Source organism: Schistocerca piceifrons, chromosome 5 (assembly GCF_021461385.2).
Source record: "Schistocerca piceifrons isolate TAMUIC-IGC-003096 chromosome 5, iqSchPice1.1, whole genome shotgun sequence".
In the NCBI taxonomy this organism is placed as follows: Eukaryota; Metazoa; Arthropoda; class Insecta; order Orthoptera; family Acrididae; genus Schistocerca; species Schistocerca piceifrons.
In genome coordinates, this window is record NC_060142.1 from 303,364,889 (window position 1) to 303,388,077 (window position 23,189).

General features: G+C 45.0%; 1 protein-coding gene across 1 annotated transcript in view; it reads right to left on the minus strand.

The window, feature by feature from the left end:
* LOC124797828 (dnaJ homolog subfamily C member 13) overlaps positions 1 to 23,189 on the minus strand; it is a 344,782-nt gene that overhangs the window by 308,141 nt on the left and 13,452 nt on the right. Inside the window, 3 exon segments of the mRNA XM_047260865.1 lie at positions 364 to 506; positions 4,626 to 4,784; positions 4,787 to 4,828. Coding sequence (XP_047116821.1) covers positions 364 to 506; positions 4,626 to 4,784; positions 4,787 to 4,828 — 344 coding nt within the window.

Here is a 23,189-nt window from a genome sequence, read left to right on the forward strand (position 1 = left end):
GTGAGTCGTGCTTGGGTAGCTCAGTTGGTAGAGCACTTGCCCGTGAAAGGCAAAAGTCCCGAGTTCGAGTCTCAGTCCAGCACACAGTTTTAATCTGCCAGGAAGTTTCATATCAGTGCACACTCCACTGCAGAGTGAAAATCTCATTCTAGCTACAAATCGCCAGACATTTGTAAATTTCAACATAAAACAGGGTAAACATACATTACAGTGCATCACTCCCAAACACTTTGTGTAATATCCGCTAATCAACAAATGCTCATATGACAACAACTTTAATAAATTACTTGATGCACATCATTTTTATACAGTGGCTTATAAAATCGTATGTTCCTTAATGTATAGGAGAAAGAAAAAAATTACCTGAATTTTCCAAATCTCTGATTTGTAAACTCAGTCATTGTAATTGGTTCCTTCAGAACTTTTATTGAGATTCCAATACAATGACACGCAGCCTCCATAATCTTTTGCTTTATTTCACCAGAGTTGCCACAAGAGAAGAGATGCTACAAAATGGAAAACAATAATTGTAAAAATAAAGCAGAAAGCTGTGTTGGTACAAATATGTATAATGAGCACGATGTTCTTTTGGTAATCCAACATTTTAGCAAAATATGTCTAATGAAAGCAAATGCTATCTGCAACAATTTGATACTGATGCACTATCCCTTAACAACACAATTATGTCATACTACTATGCACCATGAAGGTGACAAAGTATGTTTATATCACAACTGAAATGCATGGCACGACGTATCTTATTTAAATGTTCTTCCTATCCCAAAAACAAATACCTCAAAAGAGCACAATGCATTTGGTATTATCTATATAATGTGATTCCAAATGCTATTAGTTTTGCACACCTTTTATCAAAAAACTTTACTTAGAGTCAAAATTCTGATTCATAACAGGTGGTGTCTCATTGTGGTGTCTGAGTGACTTGTCCTTTCTTTTTAATGTTTACCAATACATCCCTCTCTCCTCTCACAAAAGCTCTGAAGTCGGTGATGACATACGTATTTTTGTGGGTGTCTTAGCAGCAGTATTGACATTTCACCTGAAGTTAAGTACTGGCCTGTAATTTAGTCCCTGAATTTTACAAAGAATTTCCCATCACTCTACGCACAAAATATATCACACACTTGCCTTCTAATTTGAACATCACAGCAATATTTGCTCAAAAATAATTATATTTCTGTGACATATCTCTTAATAAAACTGTGCAACAGTAGTCAATGAAGTCACTGTACAGCCAACTCTTCACAGTGGGCCCAGTTTTAATTCAATGCTGCTACGAGGTGCATTCACGTCCTAAGGCCTCCGATTTTTTTTTCTAACTAACTACTCACCCAAAATCGATGAAACTGGCGTTACTTCTCGACGTAATCGCCCTGCAGACACACACATTTTTCACAATGCTGACGCCATGATTCCATGGCAGCGGCGAAGGCTTCTTTAGGAGTCTGTTTTGACCACTGGAAAATCGCTGAGGCAATAGCAGCACGACTGGTGAATATTCGGCCACAGAGAGTGTCTTTCATTGTTGGAACAAGTCAAAAGTCACTAGGAGCCAGGTCAGGTGAGTAGGGAGCATGAGGAATTACTTCAAAGTTGTTATCACGAAGTAACTGTTGCGTAATGTTAGCTCGATGTGCGGGTGGGTTGTCTTGGTGAAACAGCACACACGCAGCCCTTCCCGGACGTTTTTGTTGCAGTGCAGGAAGGAATTTGTTCTTCAAAACATTTTCGTAGGATGCACCTGTTACTGTAGTGCCCTTTGGAACGCAATGGGTAAGGATTACACCCTCGCTGTCCCAGAACATGGACACCATTATTTTTTCAGCACTGGCGGTTACCCGAAATTTTTTTGGTGGCGGTGAATCTGTGTGCTTCCATTGAGCTGACTGGCGCTTTGTTTCTGGATTGAAAAATGGCATCCACGTCTCATCCATTGTCACAACTGGCGAAAAGAATGTCCCATTCATGCTGTCGTTGCGCGTCAACATTGCTTGGCAACATGCCACATGGGCAGCCATGTGGTCATCCGTCAGCATTTGTGGCACCCACCTGGATGACACTCTTCGCATTTTCAGGTCGTCATGCAGGATTGTGTGCACAGAACCCACAGAAATGCCAACTCTGGAGGCAATCTGTTCAACAGTCATTCGGCGATCCCCCAAAACAATTCTCTCCACTTTCTCGATCATGTCATCAGACCGGCTTGTGCGAGCCTGAGGTGGTTTTGGTTTGTCGTCACACGATGTTCTGCCTTCATTAAACTGTCGCACCCACGAACGCACTTTCGACACATCCATAACTCCATCACCACATGTCTCCTTCAACTGTCAGTGAATTTCAATTGGTTTCACACCACGCAAATTCAGAAAACGAATGATTGCACGCTGTTCAAGTAAGGAAAACGTTGCCGTTTTAAGTATTTAAAACAGTTCTCATTCTCGCCGCTGGCGGTAAAATTCCATCTGCCATACGGTGCTGCCATCTCTGGGACGTATTGACAATGAACGCGGCCTCATTTTAAAACAATGCGCATGTTTCTATCTCTTTCCAGTCCGGAGAAAAAAATCGGAGGCCTTAGAACTTGAATGCACCTCGTAATTCGTTTGGGTGTCAAACATCTGTGGAAACAAGAGTAACTGGTAATATGGTTATCAAATGGTATTAAAATTAAACATAGTTGGAACTTCTGGAAAAAATTGGGACTATGTCAAAGAGGTGATTTTTTAAAAATGGAATAGAGGAAGAAAAAGACAGTATTAAAGTTCTATTAACATATAAGTCACACAAATGAAGTGCTAGTATAGACACAGTTGCTCGATAAATTTCATTACAGCAAATAATGTGGGCAAAACTTTCTGGGGAGAGAGAGATAGAACTGACTACCAGCAGAAACATATAGCAAGAACAATATTACTGTTTGTCAACATACTGAATTATCTGCTTATTAACCCAAGGCTGAATAATCAACATTTTCTTAGATAAGACAAATAATTTAGAAGCATCCCAGTATGAAATCTATATTAATGTAATTATCCTAGAAACAAAAAATACACTCATCATTAATGATCCTGCATCTGCATCACAAAGTAATACATTCTGCTGTTTCATTGTCAAAAAAAACAGTTTGATTTTACATTGTACTATTTTAAGAATACCTTTAATAAGATAGGTGTCTCAATTATGAGTAAGCAGCTATTCTAGAACTAGCACATTGCTCAACATTACGACATGATCTGCATGCTTTTGTGAGGAAGTAAATTAAGTAAGTAAACAATTACTAACAGAAAATCATAGCAGGAGGAACCTGCTGCTGCTGCTGCTGCTGCTTCTTACAGTCTAATGAGAGGTTCTAAGGTCATCCAGTCTCCTATTAATCTTCCAGGATGAAATCAATGCACCACATCTGTGTGTCTATAGTAAATTCTGTGTGCAAGTATAAGAAAGTTTTCTTAATGTCTGCACAGCGTGTGTCTGAGGCAGGGCATAGGTATCAACCTGGTATTCCCCCATCGTTAATACACCAGGCAGAATCGAACTGGGTCAGCACTCCTCCCTTTCCTGGAAGCATGCACAATTTTCTGGATGGGTCAGGAGTAAACTTATGTTCCTCACATTATTGTATGAGGAATTGAAGTGTGGAAAGATGTACCAATGAGGTGCCAGTACAAAGAAAACTCCCCCACAGCATACATCGACAGATTTTAGTTTTGCATTGAATGGTGGAGTTGGACAAAGATAAAGTTCTTATCTGAAACAAATATGGTACATTGGAAAAGAGTAAGGAAAAATTGGAAAAGAGAAGGGAAAGATAAAATTATATACAGAGAGAAGTGACTGATCCCATAGAAAGAGTGACAAAAAATAAAAACTAATCTACCACAGTGCCTCACAAATTTCTCTGTGCGATATCGAATACACAATTAGCGATTAAACATGCAAACGCTACAAATACGAGGCTTTTGAATAATGATCGTATCATATGAGATTGTAACAATTCTAGGTTCCACAACTAAAATGCTAAACAACTGAACCAATTTCAGTCCTTTATTACTGTAAGAATTAGTATAGCTTTCTGCTTTACTTATTAACACAACATAAATTACAATTATCAAAATCTTACTCAAATTATTCCTCCGCCATTTGCAGGCTTTACAAATTAGAGGCACCTGCCATCTTCAAGAAAAAGTGCAACATCAGGTTACCTTCCATTAAGAATGTAGGTGCACCCAATGACTGTGATATGACTGTCAAATGACAGAGCATAGCAATCGGTTGTCATTTCTTGCACGTTTTATTCGGCAAATATATACATCGGATAAAGCCTAGCCATTATCAATGCACCATTTTTTCATAGTATTAATACTTCTGTCACAGTTCTTTCAAGACTAATTTCTTGAAAGAATTGTCACACAAGTCCAAACAACAGGACACTGACGTACTAGAATATGCACTGATACTATGAAACGGTGCATTGATAATGACTACTCACTAGCTGAAATCTAAATTTGCCGAATAAACCCTGCAAGAAAAGATGAATGATTGCAGTACTCTATCATTTGAAAAAGTGCAACATATGATTTTTCTGATTGCGTGTTCATATTACTCACCATTCTCCCAAAGCCACCACAAACAATTACAAATCCTCCAGGGTAGTCACAGACATCAGCCATTCCTTCGATGTCTTTATAATAATATGAGGCCAGAACATGTTTTGTTGTGGGATCCAGCTGGTCTACTGAATACGGCTTCACCTCAAGCATTACTGGGGAGTCTTGTGTCGGAACCAGTGATGTTTGTATGCGTGATATCTCTAGAAGTACAAAGGAAGTTGATTTATTGCCTGCTGAATTGTCCAATCAATATGTCACTGAAATCTATACTATAATAAAAACAAGTCATTGTCCAACATTTTTTTCCAAATTTTTACACAATACTTACATGAAAATTTGGTCCGATTGGACATATTTTACACATTTTTAAACGACAGTGTACAGGTTTTCTGTTAAAACCAACTACTAGAAAGAAAATGCTGTGCTGTGAAAACATGCAGGTTTTGATTTCTTTTATACAGTCAGTTTCAAGTATGATTGCAGGGCATTTAAACCACTAGAAAATTTTTTTTTTCATGTATTTTCTCTCTCCTAGCATATATTTTCAAACAAGAATTGTATATGCAACAATGTGCTGTTGTGTTTTGTTCCTTTGCCATCAGTTTTTACAGAAAACAGGAAAGTTCTATTTATGGCTTACTGGTTTATGATTAGAATACTATGACGGTATCTGAATCATCACAGATTTTGTAATCCCCACACATTCAAGTTTAAAACTACATGAAATATTTGGTCGTTGAAGCTACTATGCTCACAGATCCAGCAAATGGACAGCTGCCTCTCACACACTGTGTACCAATGACCCAAACTGATTTACCCATTCATTTAAAATGATTTCAATTGTCAATCTAGGTTTAATTTGCAATAGCAATAACCAAGGCTCTAGGACAGAGAGAGGGGTAAGAGAACAGAAAGGGGGCCGAGAGAGAGAGAGAGAGAGAGAGGAGAGAGATGAGAGAGAGAGAGAGAGAGAGAGAGAGGTGGGGGGAGGAGATGGTCAAAGAGAGATGGGGGAGGGAGGGAGGGAGGGAGGGGAGGGAGGAGGGTGGGATGGGAGGGAGGGAGGGAGGGAGGGAGGGAGGGAGGGAGGGAGGGAGGGAGGTAGGTAGGTAGGGGGGAGGGGAGCAGGACGGGAGAAAGGGACCAAACAAAGAGGTCATCAATTCCTTGACCCAAGAGTGGTGCACCTGCAAGTAGAGACGTCCACTGAAAATGTTTTCTGATCTGGTCGAGAGATCCATAACAGTAAAAGCGAGAAAGATAAATTGTAATAGGCATCTTGCATGTGACAGGAAATGTTCCACCACTGATCCATTACAGTCAAGTACACCCACTATCCAACAAAGTGTGACACCCAGAATACAAAATTGGATGCAGCAGAAAGGAGGCAAACCAAGTCTAAAAGCAACTAAAACACAGTAAAAGAGGGCTGAAAGAGTAATCTGGTCAAGGAGATAGGGTCAGGATCCCCCAGAACTAGCATACAGTGAGAGATGCCCAATCTCCAACCACCCTACCCCTGCTCCGGAGGTACATTAAAACCTCAGAACTGAGGATAAATATCACTTTCACGGAGAAAACGAGGGGGGAGGGGAGGAGGAGAGGGGAGAGGTGCTGAAGGAGGGCAGTTAAAGCAGCAGGTGTATGTAGCCCATCAGAAGGGAGAGAGAGATTGCAAGCCATGACCGCAGTGTCCAAGTGGACCCCGACAGCACCCGCTTCCAATGTAGTACAAAGGGAGATCCATGTACTAATAACAGCCATACAGACCAATGTGGGAACACCGCTGGAAGCCCTCAAAGGGCCAACCTAGTTCCACCAGAAAGCATGAAACACACGAGGCGTCAGTGAGTGAGCACCAGTAAAATGAGATTCCTGGAGAATGACAGAAGCAGCTGGGTAAAGGAAGTGACAGCAGTATCCATTAAAGTTCCACTGAATAAGAACAGGATAGGGATTCAAATGAGAGGTGAATCGGGGAGCCAATGACATTGCCACATAACCATCAACCACTAATGAGGAGGGAGTGACATCCATAAATAAGAGTCAGACTCAGATTGCGAGAGGGAAAGGATGGCACCACCAGGGGAACCAGGACGGCCTTGTCCTGAGACTTATGTTTCTCCTCATCCTCCTCTTTCGTAAGTTAAGGAGGGCAGAACACGGAAAGAGAGCGGGCTTTTGCAAGATCCACTACTAAGAGAGTGGGTGACCTTGGGGCACATGTTCTCAGGATCCCACAGTCGAGTAGTAGCAGCAGGCAGGCCTTCAGCCTGAGAGACACTGGGAAGGAGTCCCATAACTGGTGGGTGCTGAAGAAGGGGACATTTCTCTGGATTCCCATCTAGAGGTGGAGGGGAAGCGGCACCCGGAGGAGGGGGCATGGGAACAGCAGGAGAGAAGGAGAGGAGAGGGGTGTGTGACTGGTTAAGGAAGAGGTAGGAGTGGGAAAGGAAGTAACAAAAGCAACGTTAGATGCCATCAAGAGAGTGACACTCATGACAATTAACACACACAGGTGGCAGAACACAGGGGAAGACATGCCCAAAATGCAAAAACTGAGAACACCTCTTGGGTGGCAGAACGTACGGCTTCACGTCACACCAACAAACCACAACCTTGACCTTCTCCAGAAGAATATCTCCATCAAATGCCAGAATAAAGGCATCAGTATCAATGCAACTGTCCTTACGACCTTCCTGAACACCCCAAACAAAATGAAAGCCCCTTCATACCAGATTGGCCTGGAGTTCCTCAGCAGTTTGGAAGAAGAAGTCCCTATGAAAAATGACTCCCAGAATCATATGAAAAACTGGTGATGTCACTAAGATGGACACACACACACACACACACACACACACACACACACACACACGAAGGGCTGCAGATTGGTCAGCATAAGTTTTGATCAGAAATAAAAACCGACTGCATCTTACTGAGAGAATCCACTATGCCAAACTTGTCTTCAATATTTTCCACAATAAATAATGTGTGTATTGTTTGGTGAAAGGTCCCCATTAGTCCTAGTGCAGACCAGGTAGTGGGGAAAGTGTTTCACCCCAAGCCAGTGAGCCTGGCCCTCCTCCAACGTTATGGCCAGAGAATAGATGGCTGCAGGGCAGAAGAATCTATATAAGCACCCACAATGGTAGTCATATTATGTCAGTCTTATGTTAGATTTGGAGCACTAAACCAAAGTCAGTTTTATCCGTGTTGTGAAACAATAAACATTTTTGAAATCTTTTTTTTCTTTGAAGTATGTGATTTTTAGTGAACTTATATACATTGCCCAACATTACATAAAACTGGACCCACATGATAACTTAAGTGGAGGAACTGCATCAAATAAGAGCCACACACCTGCATCATATCTTCGACAATCAGTGAATTAAGTAACTGAAATATAGCAACAAAGCTGGTTATATTTTAATGGGATACTATGTTTTTCTGTTTTGTGAAGGGAAAATTTTACATTTCTGAACATTTAAAGCAAATTGTCAATCTCTGCACCACTTTGAAATCTTATCAATATCAGAGTGAATATTTATGCAGCTTCATTCAGATAGTACTTCATACAGATAACTGTATCATCTGCAAAAAGTCTGAAGTTACTATTAATATTGTCCACAACATAATTAATACACAACACTAGTTGAGTACCCAGCATTGCCCCAGGTATGTATTTACTCCAGTCTCCTCTCTGTCCATTTCCTCCTTTCGTCACACTCAGACCATCTCCTCCTCTCCTCCTCCTTGTCTATCTGCTGCTCCCCGCTCTCTCTGTCATCTGCTCCTCTCTGTATTTCTGTTCATTACCTCCTTCCTGCATTTAAGCCCATCTCCTGTTACCCCCCCCCCCCCCCCCCCCCCGTAAGTTAATACTCCCCTCTTGCTGCCCATCTCCTCCCCCCCCCCCCACACACTCTCTCTCCCACCTCCCTCTCCCTCCCCCCCTCCATCTTCTCCTCATCACCATCTCTCACCATTACAACAGCAGGCTGATGGAAGAAGTAAGGGAATATAAACTAAAGTTTAGAATCACAAAAGAAAGCTTTTCTGGGGGGAGGGAATGTTGACACAGAACATAAGTTTGAGCATTAACGCTTTGGCTGTTGCAGATGGGCCTCCTACAAACTGAGCCAAGAACTGAGTCATTATCGCCTAATGCGTCTTCCTGTGTTAAGCAGTGGTTTGGCTTTTACCTGGGCTGGTGTTATATGATTAGCTTGCTGCACTTTCTGCTCAATGTGTCTACAGCACTTTCTGCAATATCTGTTCCTTTCAGTATTAGACTTGTTGCCACTGAAATGTATCTCACTTTGAAGCTTCTCTGCAAATTTAAAGCTTTTACAAGTCTACAGAGATGTAAAGATAGCTTTTTCTTCAAGTGTGTCGGATCCAGTTTTGGTAACTCATTAAAAAAGAAACTGTTACTTTATGATTTTGGGGGGTTATCAATTACATCTCTTGTTGAAGAATAAGACTAGTGTTACACTCACTGTTGCAGACAGCTTCGGGCAGTTCCTTTCAGAATCTCTGAAGGTATTATCACTTAAATCAACATCAAATAATTCATCCTCACTGTCACTTCCTTACTGCAGCTTTAATGCCTCATCATTATCTTGATAGAACAGATGAGAAAAGACACTGTGGTCAATCTCAAAGAATAACAAGAATGAAATGCATCAAAATGAGATCACAACAAAGTATCACGGCACAACTCAGCAGACATAACTGTGCACAGCTACAAAGGTATGAGATGGAAACTTAACTGTCCACTTAAATTCATCAACTGCACTCAGGTGCCTGTGTAGCAGCACACCTATAACAGTCAAAAGCGCACAATGGTCAGCAAGGAGGCTCGCGTTAACTCATCAGTGCTGAAGGAAAACCCAGGAGCTGTGTTTAAACTCATCAAGAACACCTGGAGAGTGCGATGAGATAACTCATCAATAGCAGTCAAAGGATAAAAAGTTTTTTCTGAAATTATGAGTGCGAGCTGAAAAATGTTGATAATTTATGTGAAAACTCAAACCTTTTTTTTTAAATAAAACAAATTTTATTAACATTCTGTATCTTTATTCTTCACGTACATTAATTTGCAGTCCTCAACCGCTAGAGGGCTACAAATTTTAGCATGTAATGTGGCAGTCTGTAACTTAAAACTTAACTATGTCAGTGCATGAGAAACAGTGTGCTGTAATCTAGATTCGAATTTGAAAAGTTCATTCATACATGGAGCACCCTCTCCTTCAACACGACAATGCCAGATCACAAACAAGTGCTCTGATAACTGCCACAATCTGACCCCTCAAGTTCCCTGTCATTAATGATCCTGCACGCAGTCCCGAATTTGCCCCATACAATTTTCATCTGTTTCCGAAACTTGAGGAACACCTTTGAGAACTTCAGTATGACCATGAAAAGTGGTGCAAGCTGATTTGAGGTTGTGGCTCCACCAACAAAGTCAAACATCCTACAATGACGGTATCAATGAACTGGTCTCTCATTGGGAGGAACATGTTCACTGCCAGGGTGACTATATTGAGAAATAAATGTGTAGATATGAAGAATAGAGATGTGAAGAGATAATAATGTTTGTTCTATTTTAAAAGCTTTAAAAGTTTTCAATTAATTCTGAGGCATTAGTTCTCAGCAGACCCTCTTATTTGTATGTCGTGTAATCTTACACAGAAATGAAACAGAGACAATCCTCACATAGACATCTGCATCTATATCGTGCAATCTACTGTGAAGTTCATGGCAGAGGATACTCCCCTGGACCAGTTATGGCAGTTCTTTCTGTTCCATTCACATTTGGAGTGTAGAGAAAAGTGTTGTGACTCACCGATCTTTCAAAGTGCCGCCGCGCAGTTACGCGTGTCCTCTACATGCAGTGCTGTCTGCCAGCCATGTAGCAGCAGCGCCACCTAAGCGGCCACCCAGCCAGCGGCCGCTAGACTTGGACTCAGTTACGATTTGACTGTTAAAGTGTACACACGTCTTACTCTGTTTACTTGATCAGTGACTTTCATGTATTGCATCTTCCTTGAAATATATTTGTTCAACTTGAAGTCATTACAATTGGTGACGAGGATGGGATTTTTCTTTTCCATCGTTGACCCACATGTTTCCATGGCTACTTTAGAGCAACTATTGCAAGGTCTTATAGAACAGCAAACGCTTCTCACAAATGCGATTCGCGATTTCGTCGCGGACGGTGGAAGACTGGTCTGATTACGAAAAATGTCTTCGACAGCACTTCTTGGCATTTCATGTCGCGGACGAATAAACATGTAAAACTCTGTTCCTTTCATGGATTTTGCCTCAAATGTATCAGTTGTTGTTGCAATTGGCTCCTTTGAAAGATTGTGTGTCTTTGTTCTTTGCTGAAATGTGCTCACTTCTGTCCGTCTATTTACAAAAGCAAACACATGTGGTAGCCTCTCGTGTTGCCTTTTATCATTGTCAAAAACAACTGAATCAATCCTATCGCGCTTGGGCTGCTGAACTTCACAGCAACAGTAGAAACTGTCAATTTGTTACTGAAGTTCACAAAGAATCCTACGCTGATTCCATGGTACGGGGTGCTATTATCCGATCAGCACCCGACAAAGAAGTTAGGCAACGTGCCCTTCAGTTGGCAAATCTGACTAGATGAAGTCCTATCCATCGCTCAGTCTTTTGAAATTTCTCACGCCGCTGGAGCGCAAATAGAGGCATGAGGCGACGTCGGGGAAACAACATCTGTCAGATGTTGATGAAGTGTGTGGCGTGTCCCTGCAGGCCGACATGGCCACAGTACGCTCCCAAACGCAGCCTCGGCCTAACCGTAAACAAACCTCTAAGAAACTGCAGCAAAACCCACGGCAACTTCCTTCATGTCCGCGGTGTTTTACGAAACATTCACGAGAAGATTGTCCACAACATGGGGCCATGTGTCACAAATGCAAAAAAAAAAAAGGGTCGTGTGTCATCCGTTTGCAAATCCGACCGCATACATGATGTTCATGAACATGACGCTGATTCTGATTCTGTGTTGTCTGTCAATTGTACTTCTTCCCTTTCAGGGAAGTTATTCCTCACTGTCCAAATACTTGGTCACGATGTTCGCATGCAGGTGGATACTGGTTCTGCTGCCACTATCATCAATTCTCAGACATATCTTCAGTTGGGTTCTCCAATCCTGTCACCTGTCACTAGGCAATTATGGACTTACAATAAACAGAAGATTTCTCTCTTGGGACAATTTGATGCTGAGGTATCTTACAAATCTGTCATTCACACTGTTCCCATATTTGTGGTCGACCATAGTAATGCAGAGAATCTTTTAGGTTTTGATGCCTTTCGCGTTTTTGGGTTCTCCATAGATGACTGTCAATATCGTCTCTGATGCTATTTTTTATGCTCAATTGGATTCCTTGTCGACGACATTTTCGTCCCTTTTTTCTCCTGGGTTGGGCTGTGCAAACATCTTTGAAGCTCATATCACACTCAAATCCACTGCTCAGCCTAAGTTTTTTTGGGCTCGGCCCATTCCTGTGGCCCTTTGTGATCAGGTCAAACGAGAGCTGGATCGTCTCACCACTTCAGGGGTCTTGCTTCCTGTCACTTCCAATGAGTGGTCCTCTCCTGTAGTTGTAGTTGCTAAGCCAAACGGTGATATTTGTCTCTGTGGCGATTTCAAAGCCACTGTAAATGCTCAATGCCTTATCGACACTTCCCTATGCGTCGACCTGAAGAATTGTTCACTAAACTTGCTGGAGGCCAGTATTTTTCTAAACTTGACCTGTCAGAAGCTTATCATCAACTTCCTCTCGACGCTGCTCCCCAGCAGTTTCTGGTCCTTAATGCACCTTTCGGCCTCTATCAATACCAACGATTGCCATTCGGGGTTGTCAGCGCCCCTGCTCTCTTTCAGCAATTCTTGGAACAATTATTGCTCACTGTCCCTGGGTGTATAAATTACCAGGACGACATTGTTGTCACTGGCTCCACCACTGACAAATATCTTCAAAATCTCCGCACACTTTTTCATATCTTACAGACTGCCGGTCTTAAGTGTAATCTTCAGAAATCAAAATTTTTTCAGGCATATATCACGTACTTGGGGTTTCAACTCTCTCAGGATGGTATTCGTCCGCTTCAGCAAACTGTCACTGATCAATGCCCTTCCTCGCCCTACATCTGTTAAGGAACTGCAGGCCTTGTTGGGGAAAATAGCATACTATCACAAGTTTTTACCATCTGCTGTTTCGGTGGCTCAGCCGTTGCATCGCCTGTTGCATAAAAACGTGCCTTTTCCCTGGTCCACATCATGTGATGCGGCTTAATTGAAGACTATGCTGAAACAGGCCCCGTGCCTGGCTACTTATCGACTTGGCCAACATCCTGTTCTTGCCACGGACGCCTCTCAATACGGGGTCGGTGCAGTCCTTGCGCACTGTTTTTCTGACGGTTCTGAACAACCCATTGCTTATGCCTCCAAAACACTCACGGATGCCCAACAAAAGTATTCTCAAATTGAAAAAGAAGCTTTGCCCATTATGCTCTTCATAAGTTTGGTGTTTTTCTCTATGGATCCAAATTTCATTTTGTTATGGATCACAAACCACTTGTTTCCTTGTTTCATCCATCAACGTCACTTCCCGACAAGGCTGCACACCGCCTCCAGCGTTGGGCTCTTTACTTGTCTCGTTTCTATTATGAGATTCATTTCCGGCCGACGGCTCAACATGCGAATGCTGATGCACTGTCTCGCCTTCCAATGGGTCCTGATCTGGCATTCGATAGGGACGAACTTTTGTGTTTCCACCTGGATGTTGCTGAGCAGCGGGTTGTGGACGGGTTCCTCATCACCAGGGACCAGCTGGCAGCTGCTACGGGTTCTGACCCTACCCTCTCCCGGGTTTTACGCTGTATTCAGAAGGGTTGGCCAGATCGTCCGTCCACTAAGACTTCTGATCCGCTGCGGAACTACTAGGCTTTGCGTTACCGCCTCACGGCTAGGGATGGTGTTATCCTCCCTTCCACTGAAAATGCTTCGCCGCATGTTGTTGTACCTGCGTCTTTGTGTGCTTCGGTCTTACGCCTCCTTCACCAAGGGCACTGGGGTGTCTCTCGCACAAAATCTCTGGCGTGCCGTCATGTGTACTGGCCCGGCATCGACTCTGAAATCGCACACATGGTCACTGCCTGCGGCCCTTGTGCGTCACAGGCTGCCGCCCTGAAGTCATCTTTGTCACCTTGGCCTTCGCCTGAGAAGCCCTGGGAGCGTATTCATGCTGACTTCGCAGGACCTTTTTTAGGTACTTACTGGCTTCTCGTTATTGACGCCTACTCTAACTTTCCTTTCATTATCCATTGCACATCGCCTACCACCGCGGCAACCACCAATGTTCTAGCTCGCATTTTCCCTTTGGAAGGCCTTCCCTCTACTCTTGTTACTGATAATGGTCCGCAATTTGCCTCTTCCGATTATGCGGATTTTCGTGCCCGTCACAGCATCATGCATGTCATGGCCCCTCCGTTCCATCCACAGTCAAACGGTGAGGCTGAACGACTGGTCCGCACGTTTAAAGCTCGGATGACAAATCTCCCGACTTCTTCTGCTGATGATGCGCTTCTCCAATTTCTGGCTTCTTACCGTTTCACCCCCATGGGCGACCACAGCCTGGCTGAGCTCTTACATGGCCGACAGCCCCGCATGCTACTTCATCTTCTGCGGCCTTCCACCTCAAGGCTGCGGGTGCCTTCACTTGGCTGGTTCACCGCCGACGACCTTGTCTGGGTATGGGGATATGGCAGGCGGCCAAAACGGAGTCCTGGCCTCATCTTATGACACCGTGGCTGACGCCTGTATGAAATCCAGACGGACACGGGTGTTGCAGTGCATCATTCGGACCAGCTTCAGCCTCGTGTGCCGGCAACGCCTGTTCCGGATGCCGCTACACAACCTTCGGCTCTACCTGACACTTAGGATACTGGAATCCCTCATTACTCACAACGCAGTCCTCTCACCATCATATCGGTGCCAGCACAAGAACAGACACAAGAAACAGGTAGAAGCAGTTAAATCAAGAAAGCAGGTTACCAAGGCTGGCTAACCATGAGGATAAATAGGAAAAGCCAGCCACAAAGGACATGTGCTAAAACTTAGAGCAAATGATAAAACTCACCCTCAAGAATAAAACATAAAACTAAAGCTGCTGTTGAGGTATTTTCACCGAACACCGAAGGTAGGGTGCTGGGAAGGTTAAAAGTCCACTGCAGAGTGGCTAATAATGGACAGTCCAGCAAGAGATGGACGACTGTCATTCTTGAGCCACAGAGACACCAAGGTGGGTCCTCCCAACAGAGGAGGTAACCATGCGTCAGCCACGTATGGCCAATGCAGAGCCAACGGAAAACCACAGAGTCCCTGTGAGAGGCACATACAGAGGTCTTCAACACATTTGTAGTTTCCTTAATGGCACACAGCTTCTTGTGTGTACTTAGGTTACGCCATTCCATCTCCCAAAGTCACAAAACCTTGCGGTGTACTGAACACAGGTCAGTTTCAGATAAGCCGATTTCCATAAGCGATTTCCTCATAGCCTGTTTGGCCAGCCTGTCGGCAAGTTCATTGCCTGGGATTCCGACGTGACCTGGGATCCAGACAAACAGCACTGAACGACTGGACCGTTCCAGGGCATAGATGAACTCCTGGATGGTCGCTACCAAAGGATGACGAGGGTAGCACTGGTCGACAGCTTGTAGGCTGCTCAAGGAGTCAATACACAGGAGAAACGACTAACCCGGGCAAGAGTGGATGTGCTCAAGAGCATAAGATATGGCCACCAGCTCAGCAATGAAAACATTGCAGCCATCCGGCAAGGAGTGCTGTTCTATATGTCCTCTATGAACATAGGCAAAGCCAACATGATCATCGCCCATCAATCCATTGATGTAAACCACTTCATGGCCCCGGTACATGTCGAGAATCGAAAGGAAGTGACAGCGGAAAGTCGCAGGGTTAACCAAGTCCTTACGGCCATGTGAAAGGTCCAGGCAAAGCCGCGGCCTAGGTGTACACCATGGAGGTGTTCATGAATGAACCTCAAGTATAATTGGTAAAATCAAGGACTCCAGTTAGGAGAGAAGGCATTGCACACTGCAATTTTAAGCCCTAACCTGGGCCGCTGATGCGGGAGATGAACCATTGTGGGTGGGAAAGGGAGACGGTAATTCAGATGCACAGGAGAACAACAGACTTGTGCAATGTAACTGGCGAGCAGTTGTGCACACCTAACCTTCAATGGAGGGACTCCAGCCTCCACCAAGACGCTGGTCACCGGACTCATCCTAAAAGATCCTGTCTAGGCGAACGTCACAGTAAACACAACATTGAGGGCAATGCCGAACCATAAACCGGACTCCAATAGTCAAGGCACGATTGAACAAGGGCTCTGTAAAGCTGCAGCAGTGTAGAGCAATCTGCACCCCAGTTGGTGCTGCTCAGGCAGGGGAGGGCAATGAGGTGCTGCCAGCACTTCCACTTAAGCTGATGGAGGTGAGGAAGCTAAGCCAATCGGGTGTTGAAAACAAGCCCTAAGAATCGATATGTCTCCACTACGGTGAGTGGATCATCATTAAAGTAAAGTTCTGGTTCTGGATGAACGGTACGATGCTGACAGAAGTGCATAACACACGACTTTGCAGCTGAAAACTAGAAAATGTGGGCTAGAGCCCATGACTGCGCCTTGTGGATGGCTCCCCATAGGTGTCACTTAGCAGCACCATACTGGTAGAGCAGTACAAAATGCAGAAGTCGTCTGCATACAGAGAAGGTGAGACAGATGGCCCTATAGCTGCTGCTAGACCATTAATGGCCACTAAAAATAAAGATACACTCAATACGGAGCCCTGTGGGACCCCATTCTCCTGGATATGGGGGGAACCATGGGAAACCACCAACTTGGACATGGAAAGCGCGAAGCGACAGGCAATTTTGGATAAAAATTGGGAGCTGGCCTCGGAGAGCCCACTCGTACAATGTGACAAGCATATGATGTCGCCAGGTGATGTCATACACTTTTCGTAAATAAAAAAAGACGGCAAGCAGGTGTTGGCATCTGGAAAAGGCTGTTCAGACGGCAGACTTGAGGGACACAAGATTATCGTTGGTAGAGCAACCCTGGTGGAAGCCATCCTGATATGGAGCCAGTAGGCCACGTGACTCCAGGACCCAAACCAACTACCGATACATAATACATTACAGGAACTTACAAAGAACATTGGTGAGGCTGATGGGCTGATAGCTATCCACATCAAGCGGGTTTTTGCCAGGTCTGAGCACCAGAACTATGGTGCTCTCCAGCCACTGTGATGGAAAAGCACCATCGCACCAGATCCGGTTGCAAATGAGATGTCACTTGTACTCAGATGAGAGATGTTTAATCATCTGACTGTGGATCCGATCTGGCCCAGGAGCTGTGTCGGGGCAATGTGCAAGGGCACTGATGCGCTCCCACTCTGTAAATGGGGTGTTATAGGGTGCAATGTGGCATGTAGCAAACGAGAGAACTGTCCTTTCCAAACCACCATTTGAGGGTGCGAAAGGCTGGGGGGTGGTTCTCCAACACAGAGGCTCGAGCATAGCACTCAGCAAAATGATCAGCAATCGCATTTGCGGAGGTAGATAACACGCCATTGTTGTTAATGCAAGGGACCCTTGTTGGGGTCTGGCACCCAAAAAGACATCTACATCGATGTTACCATGTGGTGTGGGGAGGGGGGGGGGGGGGGGGGAAGGGGAGTCAACAGTGACATCAGAGGTGAAAGTTCCCCAGTCTGCCTTGTTTAAAGCCCATCTGGGCAGGTGTCCGTGGGCCTAACACTGGGGCAGTGACAGGAAGTTGGAGAAGTGGTCACTACCACACAGGTCATCATGTGCTCTCCAGTGGATGGATGGGAGAAGTCCTGGGCTGCACATGGATAAATCAATGGCCAAGTAACTGCCACGAGCCACACTGAAATGTGTGGCAGCCCCAGTATTTAAGAGGCAGAGGTCGAACTGAGGCAGTAAAGTTTTGACATCTCTGCCTCGGCCAGTAAGTATGGTGCCACCCCACAAGGGGTTATGAGTGTTTAAATCTCCCAAAAGTAGGAAAGGTTTAGGGAGTTGATCAATCAGTGCAGCTAATATATTCAGGGATACTGCACCATCTGGAGGGAGATATGCACTGCAGACAGTTATTTCCTTCGTCATCCTTATTCTGACAGCCACAGCTTCAAGAGGGGTTTGAAATGGCACAGTTTCACTACAGACTGAGTTTAGGACATAAACGCAAACTGCACCTGACACTTGATTATAGTCACTATGGTTCCTGTAATATCCCTTATAGCCACAGAGTCATTCCAGATGTGGAAAGGGCTCTTCCGGATGCCGTGAAGGGTACAGGGTGCACCCATCTGCAGGTGGTCGCTCATGTCGGCACCAATGATGTGTGTCGCTATGGATCGGAGGAAATCCTCTCTGGCTTCCGGCGGCTATCTGATTTGGCGAAGACTGCCAGTCTCGCTAGCGGGATGAAAGTAGAGCTCATCATCTGCAGCATCATTGACAGGACTGACTGCGGACCTTTGGTACAGAGCCGAGTGGAGGGTCTGAATCAGAGGCCGAGACAGTTCTGTGACCGTGTGGGCTGCAGATTCCTCGACTTGCGCTATAGGGTGGTGGGGTTTCGGGTTCCGCTGGATAGATCAGGAGTCCACTACACACAGCAGGCAGCTACATGAAAAGCAACCGAAATCACTCAACAGGGGTAAGTCCACTGGACCTGACAGGATACCAATTCGATTCTACACACAGTACACGAAAGAACTTGCCCCCCTTCTAACAGCCGTGTACTGCAAGTCTCTAGAGGAACGGAAGGTTCCAAATGATTGGAAAAGAGCACAGGTAGTCCCAGTCTTCAAGAAGGGTCGTCGAGCAGGCAAAACTATAGACCTATATCTCTGACGTCAATCTGTTGCAGAATTTTAGAACATGTTTTTTGCTTGCATATCATGTCATTTCTGGAAACCCAGAGTCTATTTTGTAGGAATTAACATGGATTCCAGAAACAGCGATCGTGTGAGACCCAACTCGCTTTATGTGTCACGAGACCCAGAAAATATTAGATACAGGCTCCCAGGCAGATGCCATTTTCCTTGACTTCTGGAAGGCGTTTGATACAGTTCCGCACTGTCGCCTGATAAAGTAAGAGACTACAGAATATCAGACAAGCTGTGTGGCTGGATTGAAGAGTTTTTAGCAAACAGAACACAGCATGCTGTTCTCAATGGAGAGACGTCTACAGACGTTAAAGTAACCTCTGGCGTGCCACAGGGGAGTGTTATGGGACCATTGCTTTTCACAATATATATAAATGACCTAGTAGATAGTGCCGGAAGTTCCATGCGGCTTTTCGCGGATGATGCTGTGGTATACAGAGAAGTTGCAGCAGTAGAAAATTGTTGCGAAATGCAGGAAGATCTGCAGCGGATAGGCACTTGGTGCAGGGAGTGGCAACATAGACAAATGTAATGTATTGCGAATACATAGAAAGAAGGATCCTTTATTGTATGATTATATGATAGCGGAACAAACACTAGTAGCAGTTACTTCTGTAAAATATCTGGGAGCGTGCATGCGGAATGATTTGAAGTGGAATGATCATACGAAATTAATTGTTGGTAAGGCGAGTACTAGGTTGAGATTCATTGGAAGTGTCCTTAGAAAATGTAGTCATCAACAAAGGAGGTGGCTTACAAAACACTCGTTCAACTTATACTTGAGTATTGCTCATCAGTGCAGAATCTATACCAGGTCGGATTGACGGAGGAGATAGAGAAGATCCAAAGAAGAGTGGCGCATTTCGTCACAGGGTTATTTGGTAAGCGTGATAGAGTTACGGAGATGTTTAGCAAACTCAAGTGGCAGATTCTGCGAGAGAGGCGCTCTGCATTGTGGTGTAGCTTGCTGTCCAGGTCTCGAGAGGGTGAGTTTCTGGATGAGGTATCAAGTGTATTGCTCCCCCCTACTTATACCTCCCGAGGAGATCACAAATGTAAAATTAGAGAGATTCGAGTGCGCACGGAGGCTTTCCGGCAGTCGTTCTTCCCGTGAACCATACGTGACTGGAACAGGAAAGAGAGGTAATGACAGTGGCATGTAAAGTGCCCTCCGCCACACACCGTTGGGTGGCTTGCAGAGTATAAATGTAGATGTAGATGTAGGGCAGGAGCCCACATTGCCGGCAACCAGGTTTCCTGGAGGGCAATGCAGAAAGCAGGTGTAAAGCTTAACAGTTTCCGTAGCTCAACTAGGCAGCAGAAAATACCACCACAATTCCCCTGGGGCATGATGTCATCATGAGACAGGTAAGGCATGAAACATTCAATGAGGCAGTTTATGCCTCAGGGTCACCTGGTGCCACTGTCTTATTGCTTGAACAGTCTATATCCATTGGGTTTGAGGGTCCGGTGAGATCTAGGTCCTCAGCAGATGCCAGAATCTCCACCTTATCCCCAGACGCAGAGCTTGTAGGTAGTGGTGGTTTGGTGCGACCACAATTTCCTTGGTCTTGTTTTTGGACTTTCCTGGTTGCTCCTTGGGTTTCTCTGGCGGGGAGGGCTTCACTGATTCAGTCTCCAGGACTGAGGATGAGCGTGAAGCCCTACAACCAGCTGCTTTTGGGCACTTCAGTCATTGGCAGGCGTCATCTTTCACACTAGCGGAAACCCGGGAAGGGAATAACCCAAGGGGCCCCTTCCTGGTGAGAAGAGCTGAAGAATACTTACACTTCTCCAGCTGAGAAGTGGAGATTGGTGTCCCCAATGGTTGGAGGGTAGTGATCCCCAAGTAGAGGGTGCAAGAGCAATAGAGGGGGAAGTGCTCCCCACCATCAGGGGGCAGGTGTACCCTTCTGGCTCTGAGAGCCGACTGTAATTCACAGAAATGATGGGGCTACAACTATTCTCGTAGCAGCGGCATATAAGGAGGTCATAGCCACAGGATATAGGCACTCGTATTTTCTCTTAGCCTTGGTGTAGGTCAGTCAGTCCAGTGTCTTGTATTCCACGATGTTCCTCACTTCCTGTAAAATCCTGCAGTCTGGCGAGCAAGGTGAACGATGCTCTTCACATCTGACACAGATGGGAGGCGGGGCACATGGAGTATTGGGATGTGATGGATGTCTGCCATTTCGACATGTGACGCTGGATATACAGCGGGAAGACATATGGCCATACTTAGAGCATTTAAAGCACCTCATTGGGGGAGGGATATATGGTTTGACATCACAGCGGTAGACCATGACCTTGACCTTATCAGTTAAGGTGTCGCCTTCAAAGGCCAAGATGAAGGCACCACTGGCAACCTGATTATCCCTCAGACCCCGATGGACACACCACACAAAATAAACACCTCTCCACTCTAAATTGGTGTGCAGCTCATCGTCAGACTGCAAAAGAAGATCCCTGTGGAATAAGATACCCTGGACCATATTGAAGCTCTTATGTGGCATGATGAGAACATATCATCCCCCAACTTGTTACAAGCGAGTAAAGCCCACGAGTGGGTAGAGAATGCTGTTTTTATCAAGACTGACCCGAAGCGCATTTTGGACAAGCCCTCCACCTTCCCAAACTTGTCCTCTAATGCTCTACGAAAGACTGTGGCTTCATTGAAACAAAGGAGTCCCCTTAAGTTCTCGTACATACGAAATACCGGAGTGAATAAGGTTCACTGCCATCCTTAGCCTAGCATTCCTCCCATGGTGTAGCAATGGAGGGGGAAGATTTAGGGTCATACTTTCTTGCATTTCACTGTGACTTGGAACACTTAGAGACTGCTGGTGTCGGGGTGGGCGGGGGCAGTCGGGTTGGGCGGGGGCAGTCGGGTTGGGCGGGGGCAGTCGGGTTGGGCGGGGGCAGTCGGGTTGGGCGGGGGGCATGGAGCAGTTGGGGGAGCAGGAGATAGTGGGAGGGGTGGGAGGAACAGGGGGTGGAAGATGAGGGGGTCGGGCAGGGAGAAGGCAGGAGGGTGTAGGAGTAGGGGCAGTGTGAGGGGGTTTGTGGAGAGAGGGGAGGGGAGGGGAGGGGAGGGGGAGGGTGGTGGGCGAGACCAAGGAAGAGCGTGTGGGCCAAGGGGGTAGGGTGAAGGGGAGGGCATAAGGTGTGGGGGGGGGAGGAAGAGGGTGGAGGGCAGGAAGAGGGAGAGGGAGTGGAGGAGGGCGAGGAATGGGTAGTGAGGGGGGAGTAAAAGTTACAGATGGAGCCCAAGGCTTGACTGCAGTAAGTAGTTACAGGTAAACATAGGTTTCAGTACTTATGCAGAGATGAAGAGACTGGCACAGAATATAGCATAGCTTTTACAATGAACTAAGGGAAACTTACTACTCAAAGGAAGTAAGTTGACACCATCAGTTTATCATGTTTAATACTACAGTTTCATTTGTAGTGAGTAACAGTACTCTCGTTCAATAGAATGGCAGTCCATGCCCAAGCAGTGTATGAATTCCTTATTCAAAATTGACTTTATAGTTTAAAAAGCAGATGTACATCAACTCAATTATCCTCATAAATCCCCAGTTTATGTCCCATAGACTTTTCATTTTGGTGTCTTACTGTAAAGTCTTTACATGTAAATCAAATATCTATTGTCTTGAAACGGAGCGGGCTACAGTCTTGCCGCAGTGGATACACCGGTTCCTGTCAGATCACCAAAGTTAAACGCTGTGGCCAGCACTTGGATCTGTGACGATCCAAGCCGCCATGTGCTGTTGCCATTTTCCAGGGTGCACTAAGCCTCGTGATGCCAATTGAGGAGCTACTCGACCAAATAGTAGTGGCTCCGGTCACAGAAAACCATCGTAACGACTGGGAGAGCAGTGTGCTGACCACACGCCCCTCCTATCCGTATCCTCAGTTGAGGATGACATGGCAGTTGGATGGTCCCAATAGGCCACTTGTGACCTCAAGACGAAATGCTTGAAACAGAGCATGTGACCAACATGTAAGGAAACAGACAAAAAAAAAGTCTTGTAAGCTGAATTGTACCTCAGTTAATCTCAAATAGCCAGGGGTCACTACTTAAGACCAGCAATTTAAATTCTTCCACAACTGAGTAGAAATATCAATTTGTAGCTCTACATCTGCCTCAGTTGTCTCTGTAATATGCCTTGGCCATATAATGACAGCATGTAACAGCAAAGTTAAAAAGCTGACCACAGTATATTACCAGACAAAACTCAATTAACTGATGAGGCTGGCTGTTTTATGTTAACTTCTAATAGTTTTTAAGGTATACTTTGACTTGTTCCACATCCCTGAAGGTGGTTCTTTTTGATCGGATCTACCGAACATAAGTGATAGATGGACAGATTAAAAACTGCCAGTGGACAAAATCTCCAACACAAAAAAATATCCTGGTAGAGCAATTGGAGAAGAAAGAAGTGAACATTAATGTAAACATTTATAAACAAAACAGAAGAAAAGCATAACATCACAATTGAAGGGAAGCCATTAAAAACGTAT